Source organism: Atractosteus spatula, chromosome 21, assembly GCF_055471065.1.
Source record: "Atractosteus spatula isolate fAtrSpa1 chromosome 21, fAtrSpa1.hap1, whole genome shotgun sequence".
NCBI lineage: Eukaryota > Metazoa > Chordata > Actinopteri > Semionotiformes > Lepisosteidae > Atractosteus > Atractosteus spatula.
This window is the reverse complement of record NC_142726.1, coordinates 14,671,928-14,699,752: the sequence shown is the minus strand read 5'-3', so window position 1 is coordinate 14,699,752 and position 27,825 is coordinate 14,671,928. Positions and strand designations below refer to the sequence as shown.

The window sequence follows — 27,825 nt, the reverse complement described above, 5'->3', positions numbered from 1 at the left end:
CCTCACACTCATTCGGCAGACAACACTGGGGCTGCGTCTTGTGGAGTGTTGTCCGCGCCTTGTCAAGTATGGATGGCTTTCTCATCTTCAGTCATCAGCAGTTGCGGTTTTCCAGATCGTCATTTTACAATGAACTAATTCTTCACTTGAGACAACTAACTAGATAATTGATTGACTTCGTTAATTACAAAATCGGCTAGCGTCGGCCAGGTTCTCTCTTTTTTTTAATCATTTGGCTTCAGTGTTCAGTTTTTCTTTTTCTCCGTGTAACTCGTCATCGTGGCAAGTTTCGGGAGTCCACAGCACGCTGCGGCTGCTGTCCATATGGTCGTGACAGGCAGACGCGAAAATGTGAATGCGCTATGCGGCTGCAAAGGTTCAAGGCAGTAACCTATATATCTGGCTTTAACCACTATTAAAAGAAAGTTGTTTTTAATTTTGGCTGATGGGTCGTGTTCTAGTAAATTATTTCAGAATCGTAGATTAGGAACTTCGAGTTTGAGGCTGAGTTGCTCGTTTCAGGATTTATTACCTGTTTGTGGGTGCCTCGCTGTAAGTGTGGTATGATCGAGTATTCCGTACGGCGTTCGCAAGTGATTGAACGCGCAAGGGCTTTGCAGTTTGACTAATTCTAGGATGTATATGCTTTATGTTAACTCGTGGTAGTGTTAACATTGTAGAGAACACACTTGTGGATTACAGGACTACATAGCGGTCACGCAATATCATTGTGGAGAAAAAAATGATATCAATGGCGATTATTATTGCTACTTGTATTGATAGCTGCTGAGGAAATTTAGCTTTAAACTCGTACCCTGGCTCTGTACATTAGTTACGCGCTCGTGTCTAAACCGAGTAGCCTGCTTGATATGTGCTTGTTCGGGAGCAACACTTGTTCGTCCGATACTACTTGTTTCCACTGTGCTTTCCGCAGCTGATGACAACGGTGCAAGCCCCTTCAGCTCCCGAGAAGCCCTGCCTGCCCGGAGTTTCTCTCCCCGCACCACCCTCGTCCTTCCACATCACCGCCAACTTCGTGCCGTTGTGAGGGGACGAAGCGGGGCCGGCGTCGGCGTCGGGTCGCCGAGAAGATGAACGTGCAAGTCCTGGCCGATCACAAGCTGTCCTCCGTGGCCCCCTTCAAGCCGTACAACAACGTGGAGAAGAAGGAAGTGGAGCTGATCCTGGTGAAGGAACAGAACGGCGTCCAATACACCAGCTCCTCCATCGTCCCCCCCTCGCGGATCCCATACCCGACCGGCTCCTCCGAGGAGGTCGACCGAGAAACCTGGGGCAAGAAAATCGACTTCCTGCTCTCGGTCATTGGCTTTGCTGTGGACCTTGCAAATGTGTGGAGATTCCCTTACCTGTGTTACAAAAACGGGGGAGGTAGGTGGATAGTTGCGTTGCCTTGCTCTGAAACACTTCACAATTTCTCTGAAACTTGCAGGCCTAATGAATTACACTTTATAAAAGAGGTTTCCCGCAAGTTTTCTAGATCTCTTTCAAATCTTTATCGGTTTAAGATTACGGAGAAGAGCTCAAGCAACTCTTAATGGGATCAATTTAGCACTGCTCTCTCTGCGTTTGAAACGATGAGCAGCGCAAAACATTCGGAGACTTAGAAAACCTAGATTGTACAGTATATCCAAAGCCCAGACTTTGGATTCCTTGTTTCAAAGCACTTAAATTAAGTACTTCTAAAAATATTCTTTGAGTGGAATTAGCACAGAAATTAGTGTTCTATAAACAGCCATGGTTTTGTTTTAGTGCTGTAATATCAAACGCATTAGGAACTGGGTATTACTTTATTATGTAAATGTTTAAATTGTCTTTCAGTGTAATGTAAGTTACAGTACATTGAAACGCTGCTGGCGCTAATGCAAAACAAGCTGTTACAAAAATAATGTAAACAAAGGGAAACAGGTTTGATCATTGCAGATTAGTTTAAACTGTGCTTGAAACGCTAATTTCGCGTCAAATTAAACTGTTTGCCTTTCTGCGTTAAAACGTATAGATCTTCATCTGAACTGTTTAACTGCGCTGTAACAGTGACAGAGAGGTCTCCTGAAACAAGCTTGCCATTGCTATCAGTTGTAGTTAATTGTGAAAGACTCTTTAAAACGCACCCTGTGATGGAATCCTGAGATTCGCTGACGGATGAGAAAATTGAAGTTTGTGCGGAAGAGACCCTGTCCCCTCCAGTGGAGCTTTCGTGAATTTCCCAGTGGGTTGGGGAGCAGTTGTCTTACAGCCTGTGGACAGCCCAGGCTTATTTAACCTGCTGTGTGTCCAGTCCTGGTCCTACAAGTGTTCAAGGTCTGTTTCAGGCAGCAGCAAGCAAAGAGTTGCCTGAAGCTGTCAGGCTGGTCCAGTTAAACCAGTAACCAGCTGCTTTAGCTCGTGAAGATTGGGTCTGGAATGAAAGCTTGCAGGATAAGGAATGGACAGCCCTGATGTACTGTATATGCATACCTCTCATTGTTTAAAAAAAAAATCATAAGACTCAAAAGCCTGCCTTTCCTTCTTGCCTAATGCCAAACACATGGGGAAAAGAGAAAATACCCTTTCTGGCATCTTGTTGTATTTGGGTTTAAATCTCTATAAATCCATGAAATGTGTCATTGCTAGTATTAAAAGGAGCTGGTGTTTCTGTTCCTTTTAACGCTGACATCTGTTTTTATAGGTGTACAGTTGTTGTGTTTTTCCTTTGTTCTTTTGCTTGTTTGTGTGTGTGCATGTGACATCCATTTGATTCTACACTTTGGGTGCTGAAAGTGGCTGAATGACAGACTCCGCTCTTTGTCCTATTAATTGTGATGCAGGATCCAGGCCAAATGCACACTGTACTCGGTTAGACTTGATCAGCACTTATAGAAGGCTCTTTAATATGTAGGGGCTGCAGTCTTTGGACCACAGAACTGTGGGTTCAAATCTGTGGTGTGATGGTGCTCCAGTCATTAGTCCAGCTACTGTCTATAAATGGGCCTCCAGGCTGTCTTTGCAAGTGAGGTTGATCTCTACTGGTATATCAAGTTAAATGATTTTTTGAATAGCCGTGTGACATGGATGCTTAAGCTGACTTATCTACATTTCTTTGCTGACTCTTGTCAGATGGGCTCTTTGGGTCCAAAAGTTGAAATGCACTCTATCGAGCAAAGTGACATGGCGAACCTGTGCTTTTTTGTTTTAGAACAAGCAATGCAAAATGTGCCACTTTGTTTCTTTCAGGGGCCTTTCTGATTCCTTATGTTCTGTTTCTGGTCATCGCTGGGATGCCCCTGTTCTACATGGAGTTAGCCCTGGGTCAGTACAACAGAGAGGGGGCTGCTACAGTCTGGAAGATTTGCCCGATTTTTAAAGGTAAGCTCCCGAGCACTGCTCATACAGGGCGGATTGAGAGAGCTCCAGTAAAGGGATGAGCTGGATGGAAATCTTCAGGCCCACTGCAAGCTGTGAGCATAGCCATCGTAATACCTTTACAGTTTAACAACAGTATACTAACATTCTTTGGCTCCATTGAGATGCCAACAAATAATATTAAGTGAAAACAAACCACCGCACATGTCTAATACTGTGCATTTACTACACCAGCTATTCAATCTGGGCTGCCTATCCTTTCCAAGTGGAGAAATACAAAACCACCAAATTTGATGGTTCACCGAATGTGACCAATATACACCTTGCAGGAAAAAAAAGTGTCTTATCAAGTTCTATTTTGTTTGTCTTTTGTCCCTATAATTGACTGTGTCAATTCCAAACCAAAATAGCAATGAAACAAAGTCCAGACACACACAAGCTGCAGGCAGATTTGGAAATGGGGGTGGGTATGTTAAAACGGCGCTCGGCTCCTAGTTCCGTGTTTGGAGCAGGGAGTAACCTTCCATCTGCTAGTTCTGTTTTTAATCTCATTTTCACAAAGGCAGCCTGGTATTGTGACAGCGATGTGCCACTGTCCTGATCATGATTTAACTCATGGCCGGGCTTCGATTTGGATTCTCTGGTTCCAGCGTAGCCTGACTGCCAGCAGCTTACGCTTGAGAGAAAGTGTGGAGACTGATGCATGCGCCATAGTCCCCATTCCCACAAGGCTCCACTGTACATCAAGCCAACGAAAGAAGAACTGGCCCCAGGTGATTTGACTGGGCTGAAAATAAAAAGCCAACCAATATTTTATTTTCCTCTCCCTAAACATTCCCACCCCCCATTCACTGGGACTCGGACACAGCCCTCTCCCAGGGTTCACCTCACACAGAGACAAATTCACAGGGACCTGCAGCCCAGGTCCTGATTAATGTGAACTTCCTGTCACTAAGTAACATAACAGCCTGATTGAAAGACCACTTGTTTCTTCTGCTGGTAGGGAGTAGGGGGGGGGGAACTGTCTACTTGATCCATCTCTCAGCAAAATCTATGCATTTGCCACCCACATTAACCCTGAATAAACAAGATCAACAAAAGGACTGATGCATTTGGTAATAATTTGTGGTGAAATTAGTAAATGGCTGCAGGGCTTTCAGTCCACAGTTTACAGTAATTCCAGCTGTGCGTGGAATAGAAGCCTCCCTGTTGTGGAGGTTCATGGAATATGATCTGGGTTTTATGTCTGTGGGCATGCTAATCAGAGAAGTATCAAACTCTCAACATTCCTTGAATCTGCAAAGAGTGAGGGCATGTCTTCAGTCCTAAAGCATCCCTGGTCTTTGAAGAGGAGTGATATACTATACAGTACTTAGATGAGGTGTTACTGCTGAGAGATGTAAGGTGTTTGGCTTGGGCTGCTTTTGATGCATTACTAACTTTTAATTAACATGTGCATATCTTGTGATGGATTTAGGAAACATCAAGTTTTGTCACCCACCAATCTCCACGTTTGTAAGTGTAAATCGCTGAAGGACTAGTTTGCAAATGAAACGCTGTCTCTTTGTGTTCGGAGCTCCCGATTGGTGGGTGGTCCAAGGTTTTGATTTAATCCAGGTCCTGGTATCTTGTTGGCGTTGGAGCCTCCTCTGCAGTGCCAGGTGATGGCCATGATTGTGTCACATCCCTGATTGGAATGCTGCAGCTCTGCTCCTCCAGTAAAGATCTACTGTGCCATTGACTTGCACTCTGTACTGTCCTTCAGTTGTTTTTAATGCACAACTTATCCCTTAGTCTCTTTATTAAAAAACACTGAATCCCTGTGCTTAATTGAAAATATCCTGTGGCTTGGGCCACAGTTTGCAGGCATCAACAGTGTGGTCACAACAGGTTATTTGTTCCTTGTTTTTCAGGTGTGGGCTACACTGTGATTATTATAGCCTTGTATGTGGGATTCTACTACAACGTCATCATAGCCTGGTCTCTGTACTATCTGCTCTCCTCCTTCACTCACGAGCTTCCTTGGTTGAAGTGTGGGAATGCCTGGAACAGCGTGAACTGTACCGATCCGAAGGTTTTCAATGTCTCGTTTCTAACCAATGGCACCAAATATTCCAAAGATAAGAACACACCAGCTGCAGAATACTATGAGTAAGTGCCCTATTTCTGCTATGTTGTCTATTCACCTTTCAGCTGTTCAGACAGAGGAATGTGCAGCAGCCAAGCCATGATAAACCAACAGCACATGCAAGAGAATGGACGCGCCATTGCAGAGGAGCTCCTGGTAATGAAGTCTCAACTCAAAGTGTTTTGCAAATGTTTTATAGGCTCTTCCAATATCTGATCAATTCTGGCCTTACACCTTGGCAAAAACAGCTTAAAAGGTTGTAAAGAATGAGAGGTGCAGTACAGAACTGCGTTGGACTGCATGTTCCTTAGGTTTACCAGTAGTAGTCTGATGTTAATAGGTAAAACCACAGCTAAGCAACAAAATTCATATAAGCCTGTTAAAACATGACACAAATTCCACATTATCATGCACATTCATTCCGTTAAACGTTTAGAAACTCTGGTATTAAAGTTTGTAAGTGTTCTTTTTTCAGACTAGAGAGAAAATGCATCTTCCAAGCACTGGGCTTGCTGACCTTTCACAAGACAGAAATTCAGGAATAGTTGTCTGTGTAGACTTGGACCTGTGCTTAGTCTTGGTTGTGGGTGGAACACGTGTATAATTGAACTTTTTTTATTAATTGGACCCTATGAATTCAAATCTATATTCGGGAAAGCCTAGACACTGCGATGATGCAATGAGCTCGTAAATTGCCACAACGCTGTTTCAACCACAAAGGTCTCTGTGTACATGCAATGAGGACAAGACGCACAGTCTGTGCTGGAGTTTCTCATTTCCCTTGTGTGTGCGCTGCAAGAGGCTGCCAGAACAGCAGTTCGCTTTTCCGAAAGGGAATTCTTTTGGACCCTTCCTTGCAGAGACCGGGTTCCTGATTGGATTTAAAGGGAGGTAATGCCCTACAGAAACACTGGCTTCTTTTTATAGTCGGGACTGAGACATTCTTGAAGCTGTAAAAAATCTGGCGGATTCTGGTCTATTTGCTTTGAAAGTAAGGAAAGGAATGTACTTGTAGCAGGTGTGAAATAGCAACTTTTGACTAGACCAATTTGGGAGGTGTGAGCTTTATGGAGTGCATGACCCATATCTTTGAAAGGCCAACCCTAAAGCCACTTTGACAAGTACAGAGCTCATGACTGCTCAGCAGTTTTGAGTTCCAGCCATGTGCACTCCTGTGTGTGACCTGTGTATTTATACTCAGAAGAGCTTGTGATTCCTGGGACTTCAAGTACAGTTATTATTTAGGAAAGCAGTATGGTATGGTTATGGGTTTGTCCATTTGCCTAGAGCTTCAATGTCCAAATTGCTGCTAACCTTAAAGAAGACTTTGTCTGACTTCCTGTGTAATGTACTCCCTTTTTTATATTGACAATGGATACAAAATGCTGTAGAAAGGGAGAAAGAGGGATATCTAAGTGGGTCATCATTAAAACTTTCATGCCATGTCCTCAGATTCTTAAAATAATCTCTGCTAACTGTTTATGATTTTGTTAGCATATCAAAAAAGCTTAGTTGCTGCGTTTGAAGTTCATAAATTCAGAATTTCCTATCCGGTTGCACTTCAAAGAAATCTAATTCTTGCACTGCCCGTCTGAAGATTGGTCATGCACCCCAGAGGAAGTTTGTAAAATGACTTGGACAATGCCTGCTCTTATCGTGCAGCTGATGTGCAAATCATTTGGCACAAACAAATGTGTAAAACTTACGTCAGAAGCAGTTATTTGAGAGATTAAAAAAAAAAAGCCTTTTCCTTTTCTGTGCCTTTCTGTGATGTTTTTTTTGGGGGTGATTTTAATTTGTTGCTGCTGTTGCAATTTTGAGAATTTCCTCTGAGTTTCATCTCATTTGGTTTACAATGCTATAGCAGATGCCATTGTAGTGAGCCCCTTGTTCCCAGTTGGCCTCAGTTACAGACCATACAAACCAGAGCCAGCAGAATTACTCCACAGAACTGGCAATGGAACCTCTGGAAACTAGGTATGGTGGACAATGGAGCTTTTTGTAGTGCTGCAGAGGCATGCATTGCTGACACAAAGAAGAGTTTTCATTGACGTAGTCAGAAACTGAGATAATATTCCGGAAATGTGTGGGACTGCATGCTCCTCAGTTTTACCGGTAGTAGTCTGTCCCAGAAAAGCATGAGCTCCTGTGGTCATCTCCAGGAGGTCCTTGTAAGTTTTTCTCAATGGATCTGTCCAGTGTAAATCTTTTCATTCATAATGAGCACCACAACTCCGATGCACAAAGCACGGCTTGAACGGACCTCTTAATTAGAGCATTGTTAATCCTATTTGAAATATGCCAGGTTTAGAAACAGGCCACGTACTGCTAGGCAGTGGCACAATTTGTACCAATAAATTCCGCCCCCCCTCAGGGCAGGAGGCCATGTGTGACAGGATCAGGGCAGCTGTGCTGCATGCTCGTGTGAGAGCACATACGCTTCCACATTAATGGCACTTTGTCTTACCAGAGGTCCTGGATAAGAATGTGAATGGGGACACACCCACCCTCAAACCGGGGCATAGTTCTCTAAAATGACACCTGTCCTGTTTTCTACAGTCAGGATTTCTGAGAGATTACTGTTGGAGGGCTTAAATATTTGAGCCAAACATGTTTTTGTAGGGATCTGGGCTTTTCTTGGGTTAGATGGGGATTTATGACTGTGTAAACTCTGGGCTATTTTGATGGAACAGCAGCATGTGCTGGGAGACGGCCAGCCCTCCTAAGTAAACGGACACTTCGGATCGCTAGACGAGACTCAGGAGAAACACGAGGTTTTTCCTGCAGTGCAAAGGGCTTTTCAGCTTACCTGCCAGACGTGTAAATGTTTAATTTTGAATAAAAAGTGCCCAAGGATGTTTTACACCTAAACTTTGCTTAAGCATATGAGTTGTTTCTCATATTTGCTGACATTAAATCATATAAATTTCATCCTCCATTGTTAAACAGCCAAAACCTAACAAATACAGGTTTGAAATAACTGTTGAATATAGAGCAAATAAAAGCTATGCATTTAGGGCCAAAAATAATTTTTAAAACAATATCTGCAATTTTACCACCCGTGAATCAGTTCTCTAGGAAATATTTTATTGCACTCGTTCTGAAGCTACAGCTAATTTACACATTACATTCGGTAACTAGTGCTGAATCTGCCTGGAGAGGAATGTGAATCTGGAGAGTATTTTTCCCTAGATTGCCCAGTTTTAATTTCTGCAAAAAATAAATAAATCAAAAATGTCCTAGCTGAGCAGTAGATTCCACCATGAACTGTATGCTGGTCCGCACACAATGGGACTTTAAGCTGCAGTTTCCTTGGCTATCTTCACACTGTGAAAGGATGTGGGAAGCCTTCATTTCCTTTGACAGACTTGTCTGGAAAGAGCTCATTATCCTTTTTACTGACCTTCAGTTCTTTTAAAACAACGGAGTGGCCCTGTAATCACATTGTAGTAAACAAAACAATTGCATATTAATGAAGCCCAGAAGTGCTATTACTGGGCTTTTTTTAAGGGCCATTGTTGTGCTGGGCTGGCTGCAGAAGCAACAAACAGGTGCCACTCCTACTGCAGTTTCAATCTATTGACCAGAATAATGGTAAGAAATAACAGGGTTTGATCAGATCACCCTATTGACTGGAATGACGGTAAGAAATAACAGGCTTTGATCAGATCAACTATTGCTGTACCCTAACTGCTTTACTTCAGCAAGCTATGATTTGCATGCTTGACTGCTCAGAGGATCTTAATAAGAACAAATTGCAAGCCTTGGTGCTTAGATTTCTCTGAAACATTCTAGTTGCGGACTAAGAAAGCAGTAAGTGCAAAGGCTAAATTAATGTTGTCAAAGCAAGTGTTAACAGACTCCAGTAATGTATTGTTCGGCTTCAATTTTTAAGGAATTGGAGGACTTCCAATTCACTGGATATGTAGAATGAGTTTAAATGAATTACCAACAGAATTGTTCTGCCAAGGGTGAAAGCCACCAATAGTTTTACAATGAAGTTCTGGATTAGATAGATACTTTATTGATCCCGTGAGGGAAATTGCAGTTAATGATTAATGGCATCATTTCTTTTAACAAATATTTAGTAGATTCTTTACTTATTCCATTCGTTTTCTTTCATTTGCAAAACCACTGGTACTGTGAGAATGGGGGAACGACGTTTAATTAAAATTCATCTTCTTAAGTTGCAAATAAAGTGCAGACTGGGCTGCTTTGGGATTTGGCAAAAGTGGACATCCATCAGAGAGGACTTCAGGAATGCCAACATTTAAAAAACGCTCTGATCTGCTGATGTGGCTGATCTGCGTTGATTGCTGCCTACAGCTCAATGCCATTATAACATCAAACAATATAAGCATGAAAGGCCAGGGCAGTCATTAAGACACCTGTAGAACACTGCTTCTGCGGTACTTTCTAGGGTCTTGTGCACAGAAAAGTGTTCAAACCTTTCAATTTTATGCTGTTTCTGTTCTGGTGGTTGCAGCAGTCATAAGGCTATGTCAGCAACAAGTGTTCCTGGAAGTGTGACTTGGAAAATATGATGTATACAGAATCACATTTTATGCAGTTTACAGTATCAATGTGTTTTGCAGGACCTAGACACAAAGGAATATGTTTCTGTGTTGCTGGGATGTGTGTAAATTGCACAATGAAAGTGAATATTTCTACAAGTCTACAAGTCCATTTGTAACGGAAATATCCTCTCTTGGCCATTAAAATCCATTTTCAAAATATGAGGGAATGAGCAAAGCCATTCTGCATTTAATTTACTCTTTTACAGTTCGGTAGTTCTTTTGACTCGTCTGTTTAATGTGCTTGTGGGAGTCTCTGCTAGGAAGTCTAGAAACTGTCCTGTAGCAACTGTGAAATACTGTGGGTCACGTCTCGCCCTTGGACGATCGAAAAGACCATGACAGTATGGTATAGAATTCAGAAGTGTTAGGAAACAAATGCATACATTTAATAAAAACACAAGAAGTGATGGAATTATTATTCTTAGTCCAATTAACTTGCATATTGGAGACAGCTGTGTGTCTGGCACTGACAGACCTACTGAGTGGGACTCTTGACGCACTCCACAGGAAGTGTGGGAAAGGACCAAAGAAGAAAACAGTCAGCTGGTGTTTTAAATTAGATTTACGTCAATTAATCTGTATTGTGAGAATTTACAAAGCATTTGTTTGCCAGTAGTATAGGTTTGCAGGGCTGCTAGTGAAAATAATTATTCTGATGTGCCAAAAACTACTGTAGCCTTTGGTTTACAAAAGTAGTAATCACTCATTTTAAACAGAAACTGCAGTCCCAATTTCTCAGACCGGTTATAAAGTCTCTGTAACAAAAAATGAATTGACAGTATTGCTATTTTTTTTTAATTCCCAATCAAGCACCAAAGCCTGAATTTTGTGAAAGCACTGTACAGTCTCCATGTTCATTGTGGGATTAAAATACTCATCAATGCCAATTTATTCTAACCCCGAAATATAAAAATAGTGTTGTAAATCTTTAAAGCAGAACAGCATTTCAGGGCGTTGGCTGTTGTGTGTACAATTAATGTTTTTTAACATGACTTTGATTGAGTTTGAAGGAAACACTCTGGTGATCATTTGGAGCCTTGTGTTCTGTAAGAATAACTGAGATTTTTCTGGCTTTTAACCACCATCGTGTGAATTGAAGCAGAAAACGTGTCCATACACAAAGACCAGTTCAGTGGAGACTCCTTCTACTGTTTAGATTAATCAAAAGGTAAATGTTTTGTTGGGAAGGTTTGTATTTCTAGGAACTCGGAATTTTGGGAAGTCTAGACCCATATTCCACCTCTAAGAAAAACCTTGGAAGTTTACCTTTTAACTCTTCAGTTAGTTTATATATCTCCATAAAGCACTTTGAACTTTTTCTGACCTAAAATACTGGCAATATTAAAAGGCCTTGTTTGAGATGAATTTGAAAGATTAAGTAGTGAGGAAGTTTTTAATCAGATATCCGCGAAAGAATCCAGATGTACGAGAGGAAAAGGAATGCACCTAGAACTTGCTGCACTGTCCAGGAAAACTGCACCAGACTGGAGGAAAAGAAGTCACTAGCTGCAAGGTCAATACTGACCAGAAAGTCCATGTCGCGCTAGTGAGCCATTCGGGAGTTGTAAGCCCTAAATTTCAATTATGTGATATAGATGTTCTCTCTAGCAGCTGTCCTTTAAAATCTTGAAGTGTAGTTATTAGAATTTGAATTTCTGTGAGGGATTTGTGTTAATTAATCTATATTATCGTTGGCGTTTTTCCAGTCTAGAAATTCCTTAGACTCTGTTTTATCCCGGGCATATTCACAGTGAGTTGGAATTAGATCCATTGTCATAAAAAAGTAAAGGACTTTATGCATCCCCAATTTTAGGATCCTGGCATGGTCTCGTCTTACACACTCATCCAGAAACTCTTCCCAGTAGCATTGTATTACCGGAAAAACAACCTTTTAACTGCATTGTTAATGATTCTTTATTCCAGTAACTACATTGATTTATCTGTCGTGTTATTATTTTTGAGCATTTACCATTCTTCTTATTTTAAGTATTTATGCCAGCGACTATATATTATATCAATTGCTCCACACTGTTCCTCTTGGAGAAGGCTGAGAAAGTGATGGTCTTCATCTGAGTCTTGTTCCTCCAAGACATCTCCTAGTTTTTCCAGTGTTTGACACCGTGCACTTTGAGCAGGTGGTAAAGAAAAAACTGGCGATTTTAAGAGCAACATTCTTTCCAACTCGTTAAAATGTCCCAATTTTACTTCTTCATAATATTATTATTACACTGGAACACAGCCAAGCACAAAGACCTATGCCGAAGTTGCGGTGAAAGGAAATATATTTAGATTCTAACATTCTCTGTGTGGTAAACTGTGTTATAAGTGCCAGAAACAAGCTAAAATGTGAATTATGACATCTTTTAGTGGAGGAAAGTTGATAAACAGTTTAAATATAGGTACCACCGCAGGACAAAAATGAACCAGGATCTTCAGTTTCCCTTGGACCATGGTATACCTGAATACAAGCACAAAGGAAGTGTCTTGGTAAAGGCACTTGTCTTTCTTTACAAGTGTCTTGGTAGACTAAGGGCAGAGAATGTGACTTAAGTATCATGCCACATACCACATATCATGGGATTGTGCGACAGAAAGGTTTGAAAAGAAATGCTAAAGGACCAATAGCAGCTGCCAGTAGGAAGCATGTGGGAAGCAACTGCGCTAACACTAGACTTTACCACTTGATTTTGATTATTTCATACTGCACTGTGAACCGGCAGGCCTTCTGACGTGTTAAAGAAGTGTCACTGTGCATCTTTCTTATGGCAGCAAAATATATGCCAAGAAATGTGAAGTTTAATTGAGCCATCTTGCATTCACAGACACAGATGATCAAAAACACTCAATAGAAAATACTGTATAGGGCAGTGTTGCATAGTACATGTTGTTGATATTTTTTCTGTAGTTATCATCGTTAGAACATGTAACATGTTATTGCCCTTAAGCACAATACAGTCACGCCCACCGATTGAGCCCATCTGTGGTCTTGAGGTTTTCAGCTTGCGTTCTGTAGGGTGGCTGTTCGCGTACGAACGGTGTCCCCGCTGTGTCTGTCCCCAGGCGTGGCGTGCTGCACGTGCACGAGAGCCACGGGATCCATGACCTGGGCCTGCCGCGCTGGCAGCTCACTCTGTGCCTGGTGGTGGTTGTCATCATCCTCTATTTCAGCCTCTGGAAGGGCGTGAAGACCTCCGGCAAGGTAAGGAATTGATCTGAGTCTACACCTATGGAGACGGCGCCCCGTGCTCTTTAACAGCAGCTGTATCTGTTTTATTTCTGCTTGAAGGGAGACAGCTGGCGTCCTACTCCACCCCAGCTAATTTCTACCTCCTTTCCTGGAGGTTGAAACTGGCATCCTACCCCCTCCCACACCACCATTACCCTCAGGTTACTTTCCAAGACCTAACTTTTATGGTCTTTGTTGCAGGCTAATAGTTCACCTGTGTCAATAGGAGGCACAGGGTAGGAACAGGATAGGGTTCTAACCCAATTTCACACCGACCCATTAAAGCACGGTCCTGCAAAAGAGTACGTCAGGCTTGAGGAGAGCGTTCCTCACTGGTGTGCAGCACTGAGTAAGTGGCTTTGGGACACAGTATTCCAAACCCATCATAATAGAACATTCCAAGCAATTCCTGAGATCACAGTTAGGCAAGGGAAAGGTATCCCATTGAAGAGAGGACAGTTGATGTAGGGAGGAAATGTGTTTTCCAGTGGTGCTTTGGTGTGCTTTCTCCCCGTTACTAATGAACTGTGTTTCTGTTTGCAGGTGGTCTATATCACAGCCACGATGCCTTATGTGGTACTGCTTGTGCTCCTCATCAGAGGTATCACGCTCCCTGGGGCTATGGATGGCATCAAGGCCTACCTCCACATTGACTTCAAACAGCTCAATAATGCCACGGTACGTGCTGTCATTGAACGGAGTGCTCACAGGAATCTGCTTATGTTTCAGATTGAATGGTTCTGATTTTCTGTGTTTTTTTAGCACTGAAATAGGATTATCCAGGTGTTCTCATAATCGGCTTGCATGTTCTTGGTTTATGAAACGGCTGTACTCAAACGTTACTGCTGATGTTGAGAGTTAAACGTTGTGAAATGGAATATTCAATGTGAATTCAAGTTTGTTGACAGGCTTACTAACTGAGGACTGCCTGTTTAGGTGTGGATTGATGCAGCCACTCAGATCTTCTACTCCCTTGGAGCAGGATTTGGGGTTTTAATTGCGTTCGCCAGCTATAATAAGTTTAACAATAACTGCTACAGGTAAGATTGCATTCAGATATTTACCCAGGTAAACCGCTGATTCACATCTTCATACTTATTCGAATTCATAAATCTGCACACAGGAGTAAATATTCAGTCTTTTCGGGAATTCCAATAATCGCCTACCAATAAAATGCTTTTGTGTGGTTGCGTAGGGGATTACAGTATTCCCTGGGATGAGCAACTTGGGTGACTGCTTAAGCAGTCAGGACAGGGACAGGAAGTTGCCTTCGTAGCACAAGGTGGGCTTGTCCTTTCCTCTCGAAATATAGCTTCTAACTCCGTTAAGAAAAAAGAGTACAGTAAAAAGGTTCCCTGTTTGTGAGTGTTAGTTTTTTTTTATACTTAGCAGGGCTATGCTGGTGTTGCTGGAAAAAAATAGATTTTTAACAAGAAAAAAATACATCCCCACTTGTAATGTGAAAGGATTGTCTTTTAAACCCTGAGTACTGCATCGTATTAAGTCATTGATGGTTTTAGGGAATCAAGCCATCGCAGGGATAGAATGCAGGTGTTAGTGATAATGGTGGTTTATGTCAGTTGGAAGAAGAGTCTGTCATGCACACAGATGTACATTTTATTTGTTTAGCCTTGTGCGAGTGTTAGTTCTTTATCAATTAAGCCACGTTGCCACGGGCAGCACTATATCCAAAAAAGTGATGCAGGCCGCGATGTGAATCTGTAGTATAGCTCCTGCCATAACCTAATGTGATTAACAAGGGCAGTACTCCTGGCACATGTCAGAGGGCATTTTGTGTTTGTGCTCTTCTGTCCCCTTTCCAGGAACCGTATTACAATGAAATCTTGATGGTGTTTGTGTCACTTATTGGTCCTTAACAGCACTAACAGGTTGCATGATATCGTATGCCATGGCTCTGGTAAATCTGTAAGGCTTACCATACGCTGTCAGTAAGTAAAACTGGCCAAAAGCTGGCTGACTGTGCTGCTCCTGAAGAGCCTCCTGTGGATATTTTTAATGAAACTTCGGACCTGTTGATTAAAGGCCAGCCTCAGGGCACAGAGGCCTCTTGCTTTATCAGACCATTATTTACTTGTTTGTTTGTCTTCTTTATCTTCCCCCCCAATGCAATTACCTAATTACGAATTTTGGTGCCGATAGGGAGTCCTTCACGACGCTAATGTGAAGTGATGTCTTGACGTTCCTCGGAAACACAGCCTTAATTTATCCTTCAGCCCATCTCCTCCTGGGCACTCTGCCATCTTGTTTTCGTCCTAAAACAGTCGCAGAAGGCGTAAAGAAACGCAACTTTAGGTTTGATTTTTAAGTCCCGCGAAGCAACTTTGTGCATTTTGCCCAGTTTATCCGAACGCGTTTCGAAAGCTCGTCCTGCTAGTCTAGCTCTAAATCGAAGCGCTTCACCTCGTTACACCCCTGTGCTGATGAGAGGCGCCAAGACATATTCCAGCTTCTGCAAGGGGGGCAGATGAGGTCAGTCAGTTTTATTGTCTCTCTGGATTTTCCCTTTTCTTTCCTTCCGGCCGAGTGACATTAAGCGGATGCTGAAGATGCCGAGCAGTAATCGAATGTGAGCAGACCGCTGTGGCGTTCCTGACGGAGAGAGATCCCTTCCTTAAACTCCTCTGAAGCCTGGGGGGGGGGGGGGCTCCTGTTGACAGCTTTCAAATGACCAAGGGAAAAAAATGCATCCGTCAACGTGGCTGAAGAGATTTCAGACATTACCATGTCATTTGTACCCGTGAAACAATATATGTAAAAATACGTTTTACCTTTATTACGATCAGTGTGAAACAAGACTTATCAGAAGAAGACAATTTCATAGGAACTGAAGGATTAAGGAAAGAAAGGAAGATTACTGGGACCTGAACATCTTTTACATTTTTAAATGTATTGTGTTTTGCTCGTTAGAATTATTAGGCGTCCTGTGATAGGTCTAGATTAGCCGTAATTGCCCTGGGGGAGCAGCTGGAGCAAAGACACTCTTCTCTACAAATGAAAGCACCTGCATTTTAACCCTCAGCTAAACTGCTGTCGTTTCTGATTTTCCCGTCCTCTGCTGCCCTCTGAGGTGGGAGGGTGCAGTGTGATGGGGGGGTGCGATATGTGGGAGGGGGGAGAGGAGACAGACGCAGTTTTCCCTCAATCTGCTCTGTCATTGTACAGGGATGCCCTCCTCACCAGCACAGTCAACTGTGTGACCAGCTTCTTCTCAGGCTTCGCCATCTTCTCTGTGCTGGGTTACATGGCCAAAAAACACAACGTGAACATCGAGGAGGTCGCCACTGAAGGTACTTGCCCCTTAGCGTTCTTGCCCATCCTCCTGGAAGCTAATAAGTTGTTGCGTGTGAGCCACAGCCCAGATTGCCTGTTGAAAGTTCACACCTGTTTCTTTCTCTTTGCCCTTGAATGTAGGAGCAGGTCTGGTCTTCATCATCTACCCAGAAGCCATTTCAACTCTCCCAGGGTCGACCTTCTGGGCAATAGTCTTCTTCATAATGCTGCTGACTCTGGGCATCGACAGCTCTGTGAGCAGCGTCTCATTTTTTTTTAAGCTATAGGTTTGATTTTTACAGCACAACCACCTCTTTGTCATTTTAATTTCAGTTCAATGTGATGCCCTGTTTTTAGAGAAACTGAGTTTAAAAAAAAGGATGTTTTTGTTTTAGTTGCTGGTGTGACTGAATTCTACAATTCAGTACAATACTTCAGTCTGATATAAGAAAGAAAATTGTATATTGAATCTGGCTATTTTATAACTGTGCTAGATGGATTTGGATTTTTGTATCTCTTTAAGCATTTTGAACTAAGAAAACAAAACCTTCTGGAATAGACTTTTAGAGTGACAGTAAAATGTAGAAGATGCAAGAATCTTTGGCACAATATCCTACAGGGATAATATTACTCACAGTACACCTTCGTCGCAGCATTGAGAAATCTGCCCTATAAATTGCATGAAATGAGCTGTGAGTGTTTCCCCTCATAAGCCTAGATCGGGGATCCCAGTTGTGTTCCTGGTGGCACCCCAACTGCTGCTTTTCATTCCAGCTTGCCGTAATTACCACAATATGAAATAACCTATTTTTGCACATAATGAAATGGCATTTAATAATATTTACAAATAGAGTTTTATTAAGATTGTTTATAGATCATATTTTCTAATTGTTTATGAATCACAATTTGGGGCTTTAATTTCACAGGTATATAGTGCTATACAATATTGACAGGCATCCTCTGCCTTTAAGGGCTAAAAAACAAGCAGTTCAGTTGAATCTTGATATGGAGTCATTTAAGGGTTCAGTTGTATAACTGAGAGCCTGGGTTGTCCAGGACCAAAATTGGGGTCCCCATCGCTGCAACACCTTCCACCTCCCTCTGCCCATTCTCACCCCTGCCCCCTCCTTTCCTCTTCAGATGGGAGGCATGGAAGCAGTCATCACAGGGCTCACCGATGACTTCAAAATCTTCAAGAGGAACAGGAAGCTGTTTACTTTTGTGACGGCGTTTGGGACCTTCTTAGTAGCCCTGCTCTGCATTACGAAAGTAGGTTTCCAGAGCTGCTCACTCTCTGAGGCTTCTCTGTGCTGTTCACTTGGCCTGTCCTGAGATCTGATAGCTCTAACAGGCCGGCTTTGTCTCGGTTAAGAGATTGTTTGGAGTTTTCAAGCGATGACTCCTTGTCACATGAGGGGTTTCACCTTTACAGTGAGACTCCTAAAACGCACTTGGCATCATGAAAGAACCAGAGGGTTCAATAAAATACTCTGTTTATATAAACGTCTCCATTGCAGTATCTGCTTCAGGGGTACATAACTGCCCAATTACTCATGCAAGGCTGTGTTGGAGAAAGTTTCTTTTAGAAAGTACGCATTTCATTTGTTATAGGCTACTTGTCTAAGGGATTACTTTTTAAAATTAATATGTAGTTGAAGAAAATTGCTTTAAAGGAGTAATGCATTAGTGACGAAGTTCAAGTTAGGAGCTGCGTCAGCATGCGTAGGCTGCAAAGGAACAAGTCAAGGTTTATTCCACACTGAAAGGAAAAGAGTGTTCCAGGTGTGGAGCCGCCTTCAAGTGTCAAAATAAGTATTCATATTAATGAGGAACAAGTAATAGGTTTATTCCATGCTGAAAAAAGAAGAAAGAAAACACAACGTTTCAGCCGTGGGGCCTTCTTCATGTGTGAGCAATGTTGTGTTTTCTTTCTTAGGTTTATTCCATGCTGAAAAAAAGATTACTTATTCCTTTGCAGCCTGCACATGATGACGCAGCTCCCCACCTGAACTACTTCATATTAATAAGTATGCATTCGTGTAACTGATCCCCACTCTGGCATATTATTCATTTTAAAAAAGTAATTTTTACACTTGTGAATGTAATCCACTACTTATTACAAATAACTCAACACATTATAGACTGCCAGCCAGGGTTTATACATTAGGCATATAGCGTATATAAAGGTGTGAACATTAAGACTACCATCAAGCATACGTTTTCATACTGTTTGGTTGACTGTGCAATGACTGCGTGCATCTCCAGGTATCATAAACTAGAAAGAAAAAACAGCTTGACACATGAAGCTTATCACACTGGTTGCGTTAGGTATAGACATTTACAGTAGAAAAGGGGTCTGGCAAATCGGACATCGGATTTCTGCTTATTTAATTGTTGTTGCACCCGAGTTTTGCATCTGAAACCTGTGTGTGGAATTCTGCCTAATGTGTTGAAGGGAGTTCTAAAAGTTTTTTTGCTTTGTTTTATTGTCAGGTATGACGCTATATACAATTATTCATTTTTATGGTGCTTGAACAGTTGCCAATGTTTGATTGCAGGGTGGGATTTATGTTCTAACACTTCTGGACACCTATGCTGCAGGAACTTCAATTTTATTTGGAGTTTTGATAGAGGCCATAGGGGTATCGTGGTTTTATGGTAAGTGCTATTTTTCAATATTTAGTGTCCTACAGCGGGGGGAAAAAAGACAAGCTTACCCCTTTCTGTAACTTTTTTACTGCTTCTGAAGTGCTCCCTTTTGTGCTTTCTGGGGTAAATGACGATGGATTCAAGTCCAATTTTCCATCTGGGTAATAACTAATGAATTCGTAAGAGCTTGTTAGTCACTGCCTTGTCAGGTGTGAGCCTCATCACATAGTTTGCTCTTACTGTGCTGCGCCTCTGTTCGTTTGTGCTATAGCCAGCTCTTTTCTTTAATTTATGAGCAGTTTATCTAAGGACATGAGACGAGTGGCTCAGTGCTTGAGAAAAGAGTCCTGCCTCTGGCTCTGTTTGTGGTGCCAGGGGGCATGATGTATGCTTGTCTGCCCCTATAGTGGCCCCAGAGAGCCTGGGTGGCCCCTGGCATCTATGACCCCAGCCCCTGAGGTACACTTGACATTTCTGCAGAAGCACTAAAACAACACTGAGTTCTTTCCCTTTAGCCCTGAGTGACATGTGCACAGTGTAGGACAAATATCTCTTTGTTCCTCGTTGCTTTCCAGGCTACAGATTAATCTTGCCTGTGATAGAGTTTGTAAGGCGTATTCCCAGAGGTGTAGGGAGAGAGACTATTTCAAATCTTAGCAGAAATCGAAGTTGTTGTTTCTTGAATGAGAGGTAGATCAACAAGTCCCAAAATATGTGCCTTTTATTTTTTTACATTAATAAGCAAGCAGTGTTATGCTGGAAGTAAAATACTCAAGAGTGATGTTCTTGTAGAAGCTGTAACTTGTAACGTTCCTGACGCCTGACGCTTTATGTGGCCAGGCATCCTCTGACTGCATGCTCAGACAGCTGTTTGTTTGCCCCTCAGGCGTGGACAGATTCAGTGAGGACATCGAGCGCATGATGGGCTTCAAGCCAGGACTCTACTGGAGGCTGTGCTGGAAATTCGTCAGCCCAGCCTTCCTGCTGGTACGCTGTGGGATGCTGCTCTAATGCTGTCTGCTCTTTCCTTCCATCTCGGGAATCACTCCCTCGTTTAGTGCAAGCCCTTCCTGACACTCCCCCTGTGGAGGCTCTCTCACCAAAAAAGTTTGCAATTCTGCCACTAATCAAAGGAGCTGCACAACGTGGTGTCTTTTGTTTCATCCATGCATCCATTTTCTAACCCCTTTATCCAGTTCAGGGTCTTGAGGGAGCTGGAACCTACAGTATCTCGGCAAGCAATGGGCAGGGTACACCCTGGATGGGACACCAGTCCATTGCAGGGCAGGCACACAAACATAGATGCAGACACACACCTAGGGCCAATTTTCAGTTAACGTACCAGTATGTTTTTGGACTTTGTGAAGAAACTAGAGCACTTGGGAGAACATATAGTACAAACTCCAAGCAGATAGCACTCCAGGAATTGAACCCAGGGCCCCAGCAATGTGAGGCAGCAGTGCTAACCACTGTACCACTGTGCTGGCCTCTCTTGTTGCAAAAGAACTGATTTGCTGCTCCTTTTAAATTTTACTTCAATAACATACAGATAGAAGCATAAATGAACAAATATTATAGCTGAAATCTATAAAAGTATTTTTTCTCAAGTAGATGAGATTAAATTGCCTCCAAAAAAAGCATGTAGAGTAAAAACATTGCAATATAATATATAATATAGCTTTATTTTGTGAAATATGTGCAATATAGGCACTAGGAACAAGCATGTTGAAACTCTTTAAACCCAATAGTTCTCATAGCTCAGCATTTATAGCTGTGTGTTTAGTCTTAAATGTTTTTCAGTGACTTAAATGTCTTCTGGCTATGAGTTACAGTTGCTTATTGTCCTTTACCTAATTGTGGGGATAATTAAAAACACATTCTCTGTCAAGAGCCGTTACTGCATTCCCATGTTATCTTCAAAACTCCCTTTTTTGGGGGGGATTCTATTGTTTCTTTGCCACTGAGTTAGTCAAGCAGAAAGTCTGCTTCCCATTAGAAAGAATCTGAAAACAATGGGAAAGCGAGGAGAGTGTGCTTTAATCAGAAGCCATCTTTCAACAGGAGTTTGCTAGCCTAACCTTTTCAAGGGGATCTAAGCACTTTGCATCAGCTTGATGAAATATAGGAAATTTGGCAGTTCGTCGTCTGCACAGCTGGTGCACGTCAGGTCTAAATAATAAGGCAAGCTAACATGTGTCTTATGGGATTTAAATCCGTTGGCATTTTCGTGGTTACACCTTTCCAGAGCACAGAGGTGGCCTCTGCAGCCTTTGACATTCAGTTGGAAGAGTACTGGGGAAGGATGCTAGTTACATAATTGCTGCTGAAATGTGCTCGAACCGAAGGCCATGCGGGTTCATTTATAGACCCTCCAGGATCGTCTTATTAGATAGCGACGAGAATGGTTCTAGTAGTGCTCAGACTTGCCATGAACTTGAATCTGGTTTTGGTAGAACTCATAAAGGACAGGCCTGTACCCCAGGCCTGTGAGGAGCAGCACTGTGTGGAGAAAAGATAGTTTGTATTGAGTGTGAAAGATTTTAAAATCAATAAAGGTTTGCTCACAAAAAGGAAGAAAACGTTTTGAAAATCAACGCGCAGTAAATGCTGAAATGTGCTCGAACCGAAGGCCACGCGGGTTCATTTATAGACCCTCCAGGATCATTTTTCAGCAGTGCTTGCAACACCAGTTGCAATACAGTCAAAAAGGCTGTATTGCCTTTTGCCTCAGACATTTTCATACCTGCTTGTACCAGACTTGTGCTCAGAAATGTATACTTCACGCCGCATTTTGTTTCTGTTCTCCACCATTAAATTGTTTCAAGGGCCCAGAAACTTGATGAGATAAATAGTTCTGAGTCTCTGTTCAGGTGTGGTTAATTCATGATGCGTTATTGTCACACAGGAACTCCAACAGGGCTCTCGTGCTCACCCTAGGGGTCTGATGCAGCTTTCACTCTGCCTTGTCTTTTCAGTTTGTGGTGATTGCCAGTATCGTGAACTCCACTGAGCTGAAATACGATGACTACGTCTTCCCCTCATGGGCGAACCTGATTGGGTGGGGGATTGCATTGTCGTCCATGCTCTTTGTGCCAGCCTATGCCATCTACAAGTTCCTGAGTGTGCGGGGGACATGCCGAGAGGTCAGTGCCGGGCCTGCTGTTTCACTCAAACATCCTGCAGTGATTGAATAGTTCGCACAATATTGGCGAATATTGTAAGGCACAATATGCCAACTGGATTTACAGTACTGGAACTGGGGTGGCCAACTGCGCAAGATGGATTGTCTAAGACTTGACGGTGTCAATGCAATACAAGCCATTTGAAACCACATTTTTCATCTAAACCAAATGGCTTTTGTTGGGGTTTTTTTTATATAACGACAAGAATTGTTCTAGTAGTGCTCAGACTTGCCATAAACTTGAATCTGGTTTTGGTAGAACTCATAAAGGACAGGCCTGTACCCCAGGCCTGTGAGGAGCAGCACTGTGTGGAGAAAAGATACGTTGTATTGAGTGTGAAAGATTTTAAAATCAATAAAGGTTTGCTCACAAAAAGGAAGAAAACGTTTTGAAAATCAACGTGCAGGACCTCATCTCCAGGTTGTTGTCAGTTAGTCACAATATTAAAATTAACACTCAGGGGGGAGATATCGGCAACCATAAAATATGGCATATTGCCTGTTCAGTGTATAGCCGTGACAACTCACTTTCTTCCACTTGGCCATATCTCAAAATAGACATTGCTTTGTGATGTCTCTTTCTTGAAGCGCAGTCTTTACTGGCATGGTGTTTTACTATGGCAATGTGTGTAATTTCAGAGGATAGCTTACTGCATCACCCCTGAGCATGAGCACCACCTTGTGGCTGAGGGGAATATCAGGCAGTTCAAGGTGAGTCCAGACACACAGTTATCTGTTGATGTTGACAAGCATATTCTGGGAAAAGCCTTCTGAAATTTTTAAATCCAGCTATGAGAAATTAGCACAGCTTCAGAAAAAGCTTCTTTTTCCTCTTGCACCTGATGTGCATGGATTCATGTGGTGGCTATAGTGCTTTGCCATAGAACTGTATCTTCTATGTTAAAGTTAATCATACTTTGTTTTTGCCATAATGTATCACCCTAAGCCACTCTGGACTTGTAACTGGAAGGTTTCATTTTTAAATCCTGGGTGAGAACACTTCTGTTATGCACTTGAGCAATGTACTGCACTAACGCTGCTTTACCAGCAATACTGTATTACCAAGTAATACCAGAGTAACTTGAGATACAAACATCAGAATAATGCTAAAAACCTTAAAACCTTTTAAAAGGCATTACAGATCTTAATAAAACTAAACACTTATTTACAAAAATGAGTGCCATTTCCATACTTGAGGGACAGCCTGCGTGCTCAATGAGTTTCAGAATTATCCTTTATCTTAAACTTTTGGAAACATTTTATGGCTTTTATCAAACCGGTTTGAGTACCTACTAAATTGGAGGACTGTGGCTGTGGTTCTGTTTATTTCTTTTAATTGCCTCTCGGAGAGAACCGATGGGATTAGTATAATTAGTGCGTGTCTTCTGAGAGTAAAGCGATCATTTGCTGATGTGATCTACAGTAAGCAAAGTGTGATTAAAGTCCAGAATTGGCACTAATGTTAAGGATTTTTGTGTACGGAAAAGATGCCGCGTGTGTCATTAGTTTACAGTAACTATGTAACAAAGTGATTCGGCATCACCTCATCCTTTTGCCAAGTTAGTCGATTATTGATTTTCGGGAGATGTCGCATGGCACCATGGCAACAAGCTAAAACATATAATGAATTAATATGGCAATTACTGAAAACGCCAAGGACATAGCAAGGATGTAATGTGTTTTTCTTCCTCTTTGCCTTTTCTATTCCCTTTCCACTGTTGAATTGGTGTTTCCTCAGCTGAAGCACTGGCTGGCTATATGAGGCGAGCACGCCTGGAGTTTGCAGGTGTTCGGAGAAGGCTGTCCACCTCCAGCCCAGTGCACCTGTGGTTCCTCTGACAAGGGACCTCCTAGGACAGACCCTTCAGCACTGAACCAACATTATCCTCTTTTGTCTTCAGCGAGACATGGTATCGGGACTGTTCTTTTATGGCCACAACGGCTTTCTTACTCTACCTTTTAAGTACATTTATTTTTAACTTATTTTCATTTTTTTACCTTCAAGTGGCAAAAAATCCTTTTTGACCTCAAGTGGCAGGAGACAGAGACTCTCTGAGGATCTCTGAGGATCCAGTCTTTTTTTTTAACTTATTTATTTTTCAGCATTTTTAACGGTATATTTGTTCTTTGCACATCTACTTGGGGGGGAAAAAATTCTAAGCAAGAAGTACACAACAAAACCAGTCTTAGGGAGTGAGACTGATGCATATCAAACCAGTGGGAGGACCCCACAGGCTTGTAAGGTTTGATTTGTTTTTCCACTTTCTTAATATGCTGATGTCCGCTTTGAAACCAAATGATAAATTCTGATCAGGAGCTGCCCAGAATATAACTCTAAATCTCCATCTCGCTGTCCGTGAGACATCATTTCAGGAGCTAATAACTGACAAGACCTCAGCAGTGAGAACTGTTGTATGACGGTCCCAGGTGGTGTTTTGTCAGGGTGATGTCAGTGGCTTCCTTTCTGGGCAGTCAGGCTCTCTGATTTCTCCCACAATGGAAACAGCAATCGGCATCACTGGGATTTCTGGAATGACTAGAGCTATCTTTCAGTTTTAAAAAGAATTCTGCTTTTTCAGGTGCCACTTTGCATGGTCTGTTTTCACCTCATGCCCAGGTCACATTTATCAAAGTCACCCGCATGAAGAATGAGGACAGCTGCAGCATTATCTCAGTGGGTACAGTACAGGACACTGCTGTCTTTAGCTGCTGCCATTCTCTTCAGATCAGGGGAACTTTTGGGAAATCTAGCAGGCAGACCCAGATTTTGGTCATGGGCAAGGGGAGGGCTGAGTCTTTTTTAATCCAACGCCTCCTAATCACCATCTTTATGAGTTAAGCAAACCATTCTCTGAAGCGCGAAGGTCCCAGGTCATTTGAGTGCGGGCAGCTTTGGAAGACTGCCGCTGACCACTGCTCTGGCTTCCCTGCCTCGCAGTGAGGCAGTGGACCCAGCTGAGCCCCAGGGATGAGAGCATCTTGGCTTTCCCTTACTCAGTCGCTGCTCCACAAACCTAGAGCAGCAGATGCATTTCTTTAGGAGAACCTGCCAGGTTAAAAAAATTAAAATCTGATTTAGTCATTTTTAATGAATCAAGCAGGGCATTGTTTTTACTGAAGCAAATCAGAAGTCACATCTCGTGCAAGATTGGAACCCACTGCCTTGCACTCCTACACTGACTGCCCTTGCCACTGCAGCTGGAAACCTCATGAATGGAGAGGAAATCAGGCTGCCGGTGCTGATCTTTAGTTTGCCTTTGTTTGCCCAACAGTTTTAGTAATACTTCAGAGGGGCCGTATTGCAATTTAGAAAGCCAAAATCAAAATGCGCCGTGCGGAAGGATTGGCAAGAACAATTACACATATACACAGCTCCTGTGAGTGACAGTCTGCCTTTTGTTAATGACTTCCCAAATTAGAAGGTAATGCAATTGACCTGGTTGAAATTCAGTTACAAGTGGAATTCAGAACCCTTCATCCTTGAGATCCAGACACCCACCATCCTGGGTAGAGGTTACCCTTAAGTGCTCGATTTGTAGAAGCCAGGACTGTGTGCGAGTTTTGATCAATGTACTGTATAAATTGGTTCACTCAAGTCAAGAATTGTCAGTCGTTGTCTTTGAGAGCTACAAGACGTTGGCATTTTCATTTCAAATGATATCTTAACTACAATACTTAACTGAGCAAAACACATGCTACCCTTGTCAAAGAAACTGTCCCACGTGACCCATGTTAGTGGGGTGTAGAAACTGGTGGTTTATGGTTCACCTACAGTATAAAAATAAGTGGTGAGCGGTTCTAGTCCTGGGCATTATTCCAACTTTGCTTTAAAGAACCCCAGGATTCCTGCAGACACCGTGGCTTCTGCAGGATCAGGGTTACTCCCTCCTGCTAGGAGTCCTGCTTGGCTGAGTGTCTGTGGGACAGCTCCACACACCGATTGTAAAATGTTGTCTCTCCTCTTTACTGACCATGTCCAAGGAAAGCGCATAGTTTATACAGGAGTGCCCTTCTCAGCAGGTGGCAGTGAGCACCGTCCGACAGTTCTAAAGGGGTCCTTACATGTGTTGACCCGGAACAGACGCGTTGCTCGGAACAAAATACATCTTGCTGCTAATTTGAAAAATCTGTTGAGAATAAAAAGTAAACCTAGAAGTAAAAACCTTGCTCGTGATTAATGCTTTATGACGATAGCAGAAGCCGCTAGGACAGGATTTGATGTTATTAAAAGGGCATTTTAATGGGACGTTCTCTCCTCACTGTATGAAGAGGATAACTTCCCTTCTTGGGCTTCGGCATTTGTGTTTAAGACTGTCTTTGTACCTGTGCTACTCACTGTGCCTCCGAATCCAAAAACTGATTTTCTAAACCCTTAAGGGACTTGTGTACGATCGTCTTTAAAAGCTTGTTGAGGTTAGTCATCATTACTAAACATCAGAGATGGGTCCTTAGAGGAAGATGAGAGGAAAGGAGAACCCTTAAAAATGTTGTTGGCTTCTACAGTGCAGATTGATGTAGTTGACCTTTTATATCCTCTATCTATAGTGATTAGCCTTTAAAATATGTATAACAAAATGGATTTATCTGACAAAATGGGATTTAGTTTCCTAATCATTTATTCCTACTTTGTTTTAGCTTTTATGATTCCCATTTCCTCACTCTGCAATGCTGCGGTACATCTTGCAATGCAACGTGCTTTTCTTCCAGAGAGTGTTAATGAGTATGTGTAGAGTGTGTGTCAATGTCTCTGATGCACACAGGTTGTTGCTTTTCAATACTTCAGGAGGTCTTTTGAGTTGTGAATAGTGTGAAAACATCAAGCCGAGTTTAGCAGAAAACAAGAACTTTTCTTTTTAAGGTTTTAAGCAAACTAGAATTCTGAAACCAAAAAGTAAGATTAGCCAAATTTCCATTTCCCCCACTTAACCAACATGCTACGTTTTTTTAATGTTTTTAATATTTTTTTACATAATTTATTGAGTTTTTAAAAAAGCAAAAAAATGTACTCTTCTGTTAAAAAATAATATCTGAACCTAGTAGGAAGCAAGCCACACTTATATATTAAAATATTGTATGTGTGTGTTATATAAATATATACAGTATATATTCTTTTGGTATATCTACTCTTGTATTTATCAAATTGTTTATAATGAGACGTGAATGTAAAGTCTATTTTCAATGTATTCGTCTACTGGTATATCATGGTGTTTTCTGTAAATAAGAAAATATAAGAACTGTGTACTTCACTGTAAACTGTGCCAACTGAATACTTTGAAGACTTGGACTTGCCCTGGTTAACTGAGCTCTGTTTACAGAATGTTGTGTAAATTTCAAAGTCCTGTTGAAAGTGAGTGAAATGTATCTATAAAAAACTAAAATATGCACACAGTTACAATAAAGGGTTTCTTCTGCA

The 27,825-nt window shown here is 42.1% G+C and overlaps 1 protein-coding gene across 1 annotated transcript; it reads left to right on the top strand.

The window, feature by feature from the left end:
• On the top strand, positions 1-27,825 carry slc6a2 (solute carrier family 6 member 2). Its single transcript, XM_088939133.1, has 15 exons — positions 1-66; positions 935-1,389; positions 3,232-3,363; positions 5,274-5,511; positions 13,126-13,264; positions 13,835-13,969; positions 14,228-14,331; positions 16,475-16,599; positions 16,724-16,836; positions 17,723-17,851; positions 19,141-19,240; positions 20,118-20,218; positions 22,207-22,374; positions 23,052-23,123; positions 24,151-27,825. The coding sequence occupies exons 2-15, from the start codon at positions 1,092-1,094 to the stop codon at positions 24,172-24,174; spliced, it is 1,878 nt and encodes a 625-aa protein (XP_088795259.1). The 5' UTR covers positions 1-66; positions 935-1,091; the 3' UTR covers positions 24,175-27,825.

Excerpts from the sequence above, each read along its gene's own strand:
- slc6a2 (XM_088939133.1), top strand. The coding sequence starts at position 1,092 with ATGAACGTGCAAGTCCTGGCCGATCACAAGCTGTCCTCCGTGGCCCCC. Across the intron at positions 14,332-16,474 it reads TTTAACAATAACTGCTACAG|GGATGCCCTCCTCACCAGCA; the intron begins GTAAGATTGCAT and ends GTCATTGTACAG. Across the intron at positions 20,219-22,206 it reads TCAGCCCAGCCTTCCTGCTG|TTTGTGGTGATTGCCAGTAT; the intron begins GTACGCTGTGGG and ends TTGTCTTTTCAG.